The sequence below is a fragment of the Mya arenaria genome, chromosome 14, assembly GCF_026914265.1.
Source record: "Mya arenaria isolate MELC-2E11 chromosome 14, ASM2691426v1".
NCBI lineage: Eukaryota > Metazoa > Mollusca > Bivalvia > Myida > Myidae > Mya > Mya arenaria.
Window position 1 is genome coordinate 45029498 of NC_069135.1, and position 12583 is coordinate 45042080.

Genomic DNA, 12583 nt, shown 5'->3' on the forward strand with positions numbered 1-12583 from the left:
AGTGTTCTTTAGTTACTGAGCGGTAACCATTTCTTCAACTCAAGGTCATGGCAACCTTGACCTTTGACCTACTGATCTCAAAATCAATAGGGGTCATCTACTAGTCATGACCGACTAGCGTACCAAGAATGAAGTTCCTGGGTACAAGCGTTCTTAAGTTATTGAGCAGAAACCATTTTTAAGCTTAAGGTCACCGCCAACGTATCATTTTTTACCTGAAGGTAACCTTGACCTTTGACCTTTTGATCTGAAAATCAATAGGGGTCATCTTCTAGTCATGAACAACTAGCTTACCAAGTATGAAGTTCCTGAAACCAAAGGATCTTTAGTTATTGAGCGGAAACTTTTTCTTCACTTCAAGGTCATGGCAACCTTGACCTTTGACCTAGTGATCTCAAAATCAATATGGGTCATCTTCTAGTCATGACCAACTAGCATACCAAGTATGAAATTCCTGGTTGCAAGCGTTCTCTAGTTATTGAGCGGAAACAGTTTCTTCACCTCAAGGTCACGGTGACCTTGACCATTGACCTACTGATCTCAAAATCAATAGGAGTCATCTACTAGTCATGAACAACTATGAAGTTCCTGGGTACAAGCTTTCTTTAGTTATTGAGCAGAAACCATTTTTAAGCTTAAGGTCACTGCCAACATAACATTTTTTACCTGAAGGTAACCTTGACCTTTGACCTTTTGATCTCAAAATCAATAGGAGTCATCTAATAGTCATGAACAACTAGCATACCAAGTATGAAGTTCCTGGACCCAAAGGATCTTTAGTTATTGAGTGGAAACCGTTTCTTCACCTCAAGGTCACGTTGACCCTGATCTTTGACCTAGTGACCCCAAATTCAATAGGGGTCATCTACTAGTCATGACCAACTAGCATACCAAGTATGAAGTTCCTGGGTCTAAGAGTTCTATAGTTATTGGGCGGAAACGAAGTGTGACGTACTGACTGACTGACTGACAGACTGATGGGCTGACTGACGGACAGGGCAAAAACAATATGTCTCCCCATGAATGGGGGAGACATAAAGATATTACACGCAAATGATTTTTACATGGAAGGTCACCACGACCTTGACTATTGACCTTGTTACCCCCAAAACAATTGGGATCATCTAGACATCATGACCAACCTCACTTCAAAGTTTGGTGAACCTAGATCAAAGCATTCTCCTGATATTGCACGGAAATATTTTTTTACATTAGAGGTCACAGCGACGTTGACCTTTGACCTTGTGACACCCCAAAATATAGGAGTTTTCTAAACCTCATGATCAACCTCCCTACCAAGTTTGGTGAACCTAGGTCAAACCATTCTCAAGATATTGAGCGGAAATGTTTTTTACATTGGGGGTCGCCGCGACCTTGACCTTTGACCTAGTGACCCCAAAAACAATAGGGATCTTCTACACCTCATGACCAACCTCCCTACCAAGTTTGGTGAACCTAGGTCAAACCGTTCTCAAGATTTTGAGCAGAAATGTTTTTTATATTGGGGGTCGCCGCGACCTTGACCTTTGACCTAGTGACCCCAAAAACAATAGGGATCCTCTACACCTCACGACCAACCTCCCTACCAAGTTTGGTGATCCTAGGTCATGCGGTTTTCCAGTTATCGATCGGAAACGAAGTGTGACGTACGGACGGACTGACGGACTGACGGACTACCGGACTGACGGACAGGGCAAAAACAATATGTCTCCCCCAGAGAGGGGGAGACATAACTACAGCTGTTTGTTCATACCGGAGCTGTTGTTATAGTTCAAAGAACAACCTCTATAATATACAGCTCTAGCCCAACTTTGGGCGCTCAAAATACAGCTACAACTATAACCATATATAATAACAACTGCTATATTTCTTCACAGGAAGCCTCAATTCTATGTTAGGTCTCAGTTCATGATATGTTTAACAAGACCATTGTTGTTCCATACAAAATCACAATTGTGGAAATTGTCTTTTAGTGCCATATATCGTACATTTTTGTAAAAAAAACACACACAAAAACACTCAACAAGAACAAGAACAACATTAACAACAACAGAAGCAGTAGTAACAACAACAACAACAACAACAACAACACCAACAATAACGATCGTTAGAACGTAAGTTTGGAACTTCCTTGTTGAATTATTCCCATTTGACTTTGTTTATCAAAGGGAGAAAAATGCAACATTCTCGGACGTATATATCCTATATTGATTGTTTACATTGGTGAATTTGAAATATAGCTAGCAAAAGTTGTAAAGATAACTCCGGCATGTGACTATGATTACATGGATTCAATCATGTGTTTAACATTGCAATGATATCAGCTCGACATGATGATACAGAAATGAAAAAAGATAAACGTCTTGATTTTTGATTAATCGGATATGTTTCAGCCACTGTAAGTGTATTGTTTGCTTATCTCATGATTTGATACCTTTTTAATAATTCAAACTCATTACCATGAGCAGTCGGTATTATCTAAATGTTTGTATTTATAACCTTGAGCTTAAGCACGCAAATGATATTTATCTAACATCCAAATAGAGATAGTATTAACATAAACTAAAAAATAATTGTATGAGAATTTACTTCCTGAAAAATAAGTTAAACATTCAAATAGCTGCTTGTATGATAAATGATAAATAGCCCGTGTAACTAGCTAGTTGTGTATGCATTACCTCAGTCAATTGATTCCGATTCATTCTTAATGAACAATGCTCTCCATCTGTTTATAATATATGCGATATTGTACGTATATTGATATCTTATGTGCTCATATGATAAATAAAAAAATAATAAATATTTATTTATGTATAAGGCATTGTTTAAATGATATCATTTATTTAAACAAAATCAGGAAAATAACGTCATGGCTGACGACATGACAGACAGTGGGAGGCACTCTCCCTTTATGACGCCTCCTATCATGCAGACGTCTATCGCTGTGCCAAATGCCGTCTTAACAGACGCTAGTGACGTCATCAGGGGCTTATCAGGGGCATTGATGATACTGCAACAAGACTTTGAACAGCGGAAAATCCAACTGGCCTTGGAAGAAATAAACACAACGCTGGAAACTGACGACGGTATAAACATAATCATTCCAACATGTATAGGAGTAGCTCCACCACCATAAGCAGATTAAAACTACGACGGATAATAACCTTTAAAAAATTTCTACACCATATGAATATCATAAACAATACACCAAGGACAATAAACACACACGTACAATGTCCTTGATAGGACTTTCAATATTGTATTTGTATAAGCAAAGACATGTTTCCATTCACTTACGCTATTTATTTTTTTATGTTGCGATTAACAAACGTATATGCAATAAAGGTGATTGTCGTTGTTGTCTTTGACAATGAAATCACTACTAACTACAATGTAGAATGCATCGAAATCATTTAACCTTGTATTGGCCCATTCCAGAGGAGGGTTTGATCTACCTATCGGACAACCATGTTCATCAGCTAGTCTTCACGGCACTGGACCATTTTCCTGACAGCCTGGCCATCCAGCAGGTAATACTTCTGTTTGCACATAATCTTAGCGTTTAAAAGCACTGTAAGATAATGACTGGCATGGTAAAGACAGCCACCTCTCACGCAAGAGGTTGCGGGTTCGATCCGTACAGGGGTAAGAATAGTCTAGTGTTATACATGTAGGTGTCAGCCTCCCACCCAGGATGTTGTGGGTTCGATCCCTACCAGGGTTAGGATGGTGTAGGTGGCAGCCTCTCACCCAGGATGTTGTCGGTTCGATCCCTACCAGGGTTAAAATGGTCTGGTTGTATACATGTCGGTGGCAGCCTCTCACCTAGGATGTTGTCGGTTCGATCCCTGCCAGGATAAGAATGGTCTAGTGGTATACACATAGGTGTCAGCCTCTCACCCAGGATGTTGCGGGTTCGACCCATGTCAGTGGTATACATGTATGTGTTAGCCTCTCACACAGGATGTTGTGGGTTCGACCCATGTCAGTGTTAGGATGGTCTAGTGGTATACATGTAGGTGTCAGCCTCTCACACAGGATGTTGTGGGTTCGACCCATGTCAGTGTTAGAATGGTCTAATGATATACATGTAGGTGTCAGCCTCTCACCCAGGATGATGCGGGTTCGATCCCTACCAGGGTTAGAATGGTCTAGTGGTATACATGTAGGTGTCAGCCTCTCACACAGGATGTTGTGGGTTCCACCCATGCCAGTGTTAGAATGGTCTAATGATATACATGTAGGTGTCAGCCTCTCACACAGGATGTTGTGGGTTCGACCCATGTCAGTGTTAGGATGGTCTAGTGGTATACATGTAGGTGTCAGCCTCTCACACAGGATGTTGTGGGTTCCACCCATGCCAGTGTTAGAATGGTCTAGTGGTATACATGTAGGTGTCAGCCTCTCAACCAGGATGTTGTGGGTTCGATCCCTACCAGGGTTAGAATGATCTAGTGGTATACATGTAGGTGTCAGCCTCTCAACCAGGATGTTGTCGGTTCGATCCCTACCAGGGTTAGAATGGTCTAGTGGTATACATGTAGGTGTCAGCCTCTCACGCAGGATGTTGTCGGTTCGATCCCTACCAGGGTTAGAATGATCTAGTCGTATATATGTTGGTGTCAGCCTCTCACCCTGGATGTTGTAGGTTAGATCCCTGCCAGGGTTAGAATGATCTAGTGGTATACATGTAGGTGTCAGCCTCTCACCCTGGATGTTGTAGGTTAGATCCCTGCCAGGGTTAGAATGGTCTAGTGGTATACATGTTGGTGTCAGCCTCTCACCCTGGATGTTGTAGGTTAGATCCCTGCCAGGGTTAGAATGATCTAGTGGTATACATGTTGGTGTCAGCCTCTCACCCTGGATGTTGTAGGTTAGATCCCTGCCAGGGTTAGAATGATCTAGTGGTATACATGTAGGTGTCAGCCTCTCACCCTGGATGTTGTAGGTTAGATCCCTGCCAGGGTTAGAATGATCTAGTGGTATACATGTAGGTGTCAGCCTCTCACCCTGGATGTTGTAGGTTAGATCCCTGCCAGGGTTAGAATGATCTAGTGGTATACATGTAGGTGTCAGCCTCTCACCCCGGATGCTGTGGGTTCGATCCCTACCAGGTTTAGAATGGTCTAGTGGTATACATGTAGGTGCCAGCCTCTCATCCAGGACGCTGTGGGTTCGATCCATGTCAGCTGTATTTTACTGTGGTCTCTTTAAATGGACACCAGGACTTGTTTCTATCCAGAAAACGGACTTGCTACCAGCTTTCGCCACATTGGAGATAACAGAATGACCATTTCAGTCGTCTTCTTTGTAGACCGGGGAAATGAATGTCATTTATTGATAAATTTAGATGAATAAACTTTAGTATAACGATTTTTGTCTTCAAAAATAAGAATCATAGAGCAAATACCATTCGTTAAACTCGATGAAAGAGTGTTTGGTGTAGTAACGTTATATCAAAATTACGTAATGAAAATATACAATGGAAGTAAATTAATCTAGGTTTTTTGTTTATGTTGTACAATTTTACATCGCAGGTTGGACTCGAAGTCCTCTACCTGCTTTGCAAGAAGACCAAAACTCTTTTGCAGACTTCGGTCAGCTATAAGCACATTCACAGGTATTGGCAACTTAATAAATAAATTATTGGAACTTGATTGCTCTGGAATAATCAGTTTACTCTAAGTCTGACCAGAAGTGCAATAACCAAAACTTACACATATACGAGTCGTACTAATGACACCAGATCGTAAGCAAAATAAGATGAGCCCTATCTGTTAAAAACCTTTGCCTTGTTTACCTTATTCACCAACAAGTGCTAAAGAAGAGAGAGGCATTACTGAATAGAATTTAAGAAAATGGCAGATATCCAAACAATTCGAGTAGAGCGTGCATAGATGGCACACTTGCTATATATATCATTGAGATTTTTTAAATTTAATTTAATTTGTTCAGCTTTGTTTTCAGCTTCCTTGTAAAGCGATTAGATGTATTCAAGGGAGACCAATACGTTCAGGAAAAATGTTTGAAAATCCTTGCAGAGTTCTTGTTACTAGGTAAATGTTTGTGTTTGTGCCATCGCATATTTATGCTGAATATTAAAATACAGTGACGTCATTACTTCTTGTGGGGTTTAACAATGACGGCATACATAACCTCTTGCTGGTTCGCACATTAATAATGATTCACTCCAAAGTTTCAAAATGCAATATCCAATGCCTGCACAATCAAAAATCAAAATTGACTTGTCTACATAAAGGTGTTTAAGACAAATGGAATCTTACTTGACGTTGACATTTGAAGAGTCTCACATCAATAGTTTTGAAATTGTATGGTACTATTGGTCTTTTTGGTCACTTTGTGGCGGCCCATCAACTCGATACGTAGTTTTTTTTATCGTAAACACCAAAAGCTTATCTTTTCCAGAAACGTTCCGATGTTATCTGTTTGAGAAGGGTCTACAATATGACCTGTTTGAGAGGGTTAGTCATGCCCTACTGGTCTTCTCAGAAGCCCCCGGAGTAACCAAGGCCGCAATGGAAGTCATAAAGAACTGTATCTGCCATAAAGGTTCGTTGTTTTGGTCCCCGAATGATTTGAACCTGAAGCCTGTTGGAGCGGAGCTAGAAAGTAATGTATTTTCATAGTAATTAATGGAAACAATGTGTTCAATCGTAGCAATTAAAAACTTACCCCACCGTCTAAACCCTCCCGAAGTTTTGATGGGGTTTGATTTGGTTTCAGCTAGTCCGTAAACTGGTTTGTTTCCTGGGCTGGTTTTCAATATACGTATTATATGGATCTAAGAACGATGTAGCTAACCGGATTACTTGTTAAAAATATCTGGCCAAAAGACAGAATGAGATTTACCTAAGTTAAATAGTGAACATCACCTCTGGTATCCGTTTTAACCACGGAGTTTTAGTTTGAATATATTGATGTCAATACTTTTTATAAGTCTGCATGATTTTTATGTGTATTTTCTCCAGCATTTTCGCCTACTTCTGTGAGAGAACATTTTATGGCGCGTGTTGCTGATCACGTCATTGAAAATATTCACGTCGGAGTAGACACGTCGACACAACTCAAACTTCTATCCCTTCTAACAGGGGAGGATGACAGTAATTACTACTTCGTTGTTTAATATTTATTTGAATATATACATCTAATAGAAAGAATTCAAGAACACATTTTAAAATAGTATTGTTTATGAGGAGTCAATTATTTACATTCGGCTTATGTAGAGAGAACAGTTGACCTTCATAGCGGCCATCTTATCAAAGCACTAATCGTACGATCGCTTTTTGGAAGCGATATATCTTGGAATATCTATTTCGAAACTGATAACTTTATTTGTAGGTTTATTTGATTTTGTTTGTAAAACATATATTAATTTTGTGACACCCACTATATATTTAATTGAAAATTCATCATCTTACGATATTATGCCGAACGCTCGTTCATAAAATGACCCCATAGTGTTAAACCCGCAAGAGGTTATGTATGACGTCATTGTTGAACCCACAAGAGGTTATGTATGACGTCATTGTTGAACCCACAAGAGGTTATGTATCACGTCATTGTTGAACCCACAAGAGGTTATTTATGCCGTCATTGTTAAACCCACAAGAGGTTATGTAGGACGTCATTGTCAAACCGGCAAGTGGTTATGTATGACGTCATTGTGAAACTGTCAAGAGGTTATGTATGACGTCATTGTTAAACCGTCAAGAGGTTATGTATGACGTCATTGTTAAACCGGCAAGTGGTTATGTATGACGTCATTGTTAAACCGTCAAGAGGTTATGTATGACGTCATTGTTTAACCGGCAAGATGTTATGTATGACGCCATTGTTAATTCCACAAGAAGTTGAGGTTATGTATAAGGTCATTGTTAAACCCGCAAGAAGTTATGTATAAGGTCATTGTTAAACCCGCAAGAGGTTATGTATAACGTCATTGTTAAACCCGCAAGAGGTTATGTATAACTTCATTGTTAAACCCGCAAGAGGTTATGTATAACGTCATTGTTAAACCCGCAAGAGGTTATGTATAACGTCATTGTTAAACCCGCAAGAGGTTATGTATAACGTCATTGTTAAACCCGCAAGAGGTTATGTATAACGTCATTGTTAAACCCACAAGAGGTTATGCATGACGTCAATGTTTAACCCACAAGAGGTTATGTATGACGTCATTGTTAAACCCGCAAGAGGTTATGTATGACGTCATTGTTAAACCAGCAAGAGGTTATGACGTCATTGTATTTTAATATTGTGTTCTGGCCCCTATTTCTCGAAACTTCTTAAGGCTTAAGAAGCTTATTTCAATAAGCCAAAATACATACATAGTACTTAAATTTGATTTTGATAATTGAAAAATGGTTAATTGTGATTATCATAAAGATAATTACTATTTAAAGCATAAACAGTCTTTCAGAAGTTAATTTAATATAAATTATAGAAAAAAAAAATAGTGAGCAAAGCTTAATCCTGTTATAAGAGACTTAAAAAGTTTCAAGAAATCGGGGTCTAATAAGATTAACGTAACGGAATTTAACTAATATGACGTTTCAAATATCAGCTATAATTTTAATACAGACGCATTTCTTCAACAATAAATTATCAATTCCTAATCAAACGTCAGCGCGCGCACTATTTTAACGACGCCGCATACAGTTTGGCACGCTTTTAGTCAATATCCTATTTTGGATTATAACAAAAAGAAGAAAACAAATGTTCGTTTCACTGTAAGATCGCAATATATGTCACCACTTGAACACCAAAACTAACTATTACATGCCAATCGTGGAATGTAGCTTTTGGTGTTCACTCGGTGAAATACATCTTCTACTGAAAGGAGCACTTAACTTATATTAGTTAAACGCTTTCCAGTGGATTTTAGAGATTTATCAGCGAAATAAAAATGATATTTCACTGTTACAAATCGATTTTTCTTTGCATTTATTACGTTTCAGCGCACGTTTGTCATCTTATTTCAAAGGACGTCCATCTAACGTTGATGGAAATGTGTTTAATCTCACTGAATGACGTCACCATTATTTGTGACGCCATGGAACTACTGGAAACAATCAGCAGAGATCGTACGTGTTTATATAGCTGTATATGGTTTATATACTTCATAATATAATATGGCACGCCTTTGCATGTTTGTCAGCTGTGCTGGATTTGTTTTTGTTTTTAGTATTGCACACAGGCACGACTTAACTGTTTGTGTAAATGCTTGAATATAACCAGGGATTCGCACGTGTGGTGTATATATATTAACTCATGCTATATAATATAGAGTTACGTGCTTCTTGTGCTGATTCAAGCATTATGAATTCAGTCTGGAATAATGAGTCAAATTTGTTAACTGTTTAAAATATTCAAGCCCACGTTTAGCATAAGATAGATACATGGTTCATAAGAGTCTCATACAGAGATCCGAATATGAAACATAATATAATAACAAATATTAGCAATGCTTAATGATAATCTAATTGTTAGTTGTCATGAATTTTATAGGCAACTATACTGTACAGATATGACGAAGAGTTTTATTAGACGTATAATGTATTGCGTATTTTAGCGGAGGTGCAGGCGATAATGGCAGCGAACAGTTTTGTTCAGAATGGCCTCTTTACGATTATGGATGTGTTCAAACTGACTGGGAATGTTCAGAAGTCTGGCCTGAAAATGATTGAAACCTTGGGTAAGTGTAACTATATGGTACAAATGTAATATCTATTAGTTATCACTAGTTTCAAAGTTTTTTAAAAGAGTATTGGAATGTCGGATTTTGATTTGTCATGAACAACGTATACGAGACTTATGCGAGTAATGATTACGAGATGTATACCCAAATAAGGATGCACAGATTAAAACAATTGATCAAGAAATGATACAGAAAAAACAACACAAAAGCAGTTCTATTAAAAACCGGCTTAAGTTCATCTTTGTCATTTTTGTTCGATCTGTCCAGCCTGATGTAGCATGATGTAGCCGTGAAAATACTGAAGATACTTTTTCGCTTAATAAAAATGTAGGTGATACGTTCTTTACAATCCTTATTGAATTGAAAATGGTCATACTTTTTGATGACACGAAAATTCAGACACCGTAATGCTCAATTCCGTTTTTTTTTATTAGAAGTTCATCGGATATAAATATTTTGCAACAAAATCGTTTTCAAATATGTATGAGAGTATAGCAATGTTATGTTTGAACCATGAAAGCAGAATGATGTATTGAATCCCTCTATTGAATTTCTTCTATTCATGACATTTGAAACATTATGACCATGTCTGCCGCAGTTGTTGTTTCGGTCACAGGGAACTTTGATTTCAAACTTCCTAGCCATACAATAAGACATATGAACGTGATATGCAGATTTAGAAAAATGATATTGGTCCTTGCAAGTACACTTTTTGCTCATAAATTAGTTAAATTATAACTTTTTGCCACGAAGAGAGAGTACATTTGTAACGACCAAATGGCGGCTTCCAACAGTCAGTTTCAAATCTTCAAAGATTTGTGTTTGTTATTGTGTCTACGAGTAAATTGGTCCGTGGAAGCCAATGCAAACTGTATGGGTGGTTTTCTGGGGTAAAACTGTATGGGTGGTTTGCAGGGGTAAAACTGTATGGGTGGTTTGCGGGGGTAAAACTGTATGGGTGGTTTGCGGGGGTAAAACTGTATGGGTGGTTTTCGGGGGTAAAACTGTATGGGTGGTTTGCGGAGGTAAACCTGTATGGGTGGTTTGCGGGGTAAAACTGTATGGGTGATTTTCGGGGGTAAACCTGTATGGGTGGTTTGCGGGGGTAAAACTGTATGGGTGGTTTTCGGGGGGGGGGGGGGGGGGGGTAAACCTGTATGGGTGGTTTGCGGGGGTAAACCTGTATGGGTGGTTTGCGGGGGTAAAACTGTATGGGTGGTTTGCGGGGATAAACCTGTATGGGTGGTTTGCGGGGGTAAACCTGTATAGGTGGTTTGCGGGGGTAAAACTGTATGGGTGGTTTGTGAAGGTATGAGCCCGCCTCTACAGTTGTTATTGTCACGTGACACGTGAAAGTATACTCCATCACGTTGATGGCGGGCAGTCGGTTTTATTTTGTAGTATGAATTCGATTGACAGATGCATTTTGTGGATTAAGCCATAGTAATAACCACGATCATTCAAGCCTGAACACACCTCTAATCACTGATATCTTAAAGCAAACAGTTGTTCTTCTTTTAGAAGCTTCCACTATATCTTATGGAGAACTGTATCAAAAACAAAGAACTAACAGTCTATGTTCAATATTTGATTTATGCATATTTACCTAGTGCCCCAGATTTTGGACATGTCCCAGTCGAAAGCGGACGAGACTGCCCGGTTGATTATCAAGGCTGTATACACGGCGATGTCCATACATGTAGATCAGGCTCACGTGCAGGTGAATTTATTATGTCCTTGTTCGTGAATCACATCATTGTCGTAATTATCATAACTTTAATGTAGCATGTACATTTCATACGGTTATAAGTTTATTGAAATAATTTATGTTTAATTCTATGAATTGAATCTATCAACGTGCCTAATTTCACCTTATAATATATTCAGTATATTTTTCTGTTTCTCATTTTTTTCGAAGCACATGAGTGACATGACAACATGAATGATTTCCTTTTCATAAGTCTCAGTGTTGATTTCGTCTCTAGGTTGCCGGATGCCGTACGCTGTCAATAGTATTGGAGTACCGCCCCAGTGGACACATGTGGATAGGGGACAGCCAGGATCAGAAACAGTACCTAAACAACTGTCCTTTATTAAAATAACATATTATACATCTAGATTCCGACTTATTTAAAGTAAAATGTTTCAACCATGTATGTTTGTTTTGCTCATATTTAAGATGGTTGCTTTAAAAAACGCTACGTACATTCCTTAAACTCAGACCAGTCACAAAACGCCTTTACGATTGGGCGGTTCCAATACAAATCTTACGCAATTTTAATCGTAAATTGAAATGATCTTAGTGTCATATTTTGGTTACTTTGTAACATGTTTGAGTGAATTCAACTTAAGCCAGTATTAAAATATAAACAAAGCTGGGGAGAAATAACAATCAATATGTTGCCATTTGAAAGTTACGACTAAACACTAAGCCTTATTGAAACGACCACCTGGACTCTTTGTTATATTGTTTAAAAAATCATAAAGTACAAGCATCGTTGATGCCTCGAATCCCATGCTGATATCCTCCTATACAGGGACCCCGTGCACAACCTAGTTGTTGGGGCGTTGCTCACCTACAGAAAGGAGGCCGAAGTGTTTGTGGCCGCATGTGAGGCCATTTTCTGGATAGCAGCCGACAATGGTATGTCCATTCTAGTGTGAGTGTTGAGCTTCACGAGTGAGGATCAAGTTCAAATTAAATGTATATAGTTTTCCGCAACTTTTTTGTTATTTACCTGTCAGATTCCGATTAGCAGCTAACAGTGGTATGTGAAACTTAGTGTGGAAGGGCTAATGTTCAAACTTAAAGTAAAAGGTATACTGAAGCGACAATTCCAATTCACATCAATCTATGCTCAAGTA

At 38.7% G+C, this 12583-nt stretch overlaps 1 protein-coding gene across 1 annotated transcript in view; it reads left to right on the forward strand.

Moving 5' to 3' along the window:
• Window positions 1-2265: 2265 nt before the first annotated feature.
• LOC128216171 (leucine-rich repeat serine/threonine-protein kinase 2-like) overlaps window positions 2266-12583 on the forward strand; it is a 58819-nt gene continuing 48501 nt past the window's right edge. Inside the window, 12 exon segments of the mRNA XM_052922748.1 lie at window positions 2266-2398; window positions 2858-3086; window positions 3439-3530; window positions 5538-5620; window positions 5968-6056; window positions 6427-6570; window positions 6990-7121; window positions 8979-9104; window positions 9593-9715; window positions 11329-11438; window positions 11704-11789; window positions 12256-12362. Of these exon segments, the coding sequence (XP_052778708.1) occupies window positions 2870-3086; window positions 3439-3530; window positions 5538-5620; window positions 5968-6056; window positions 6427-6570; window positions 6990-7121; window positions 8979-9104; window positions 9593-9715; window positions 11329-11438; window positions 11704-11789; window positions 12256-12362 (1309 nt within the window). The 5' untranslated portion in view covers window positions 2266-2398; window positions 2858-2869.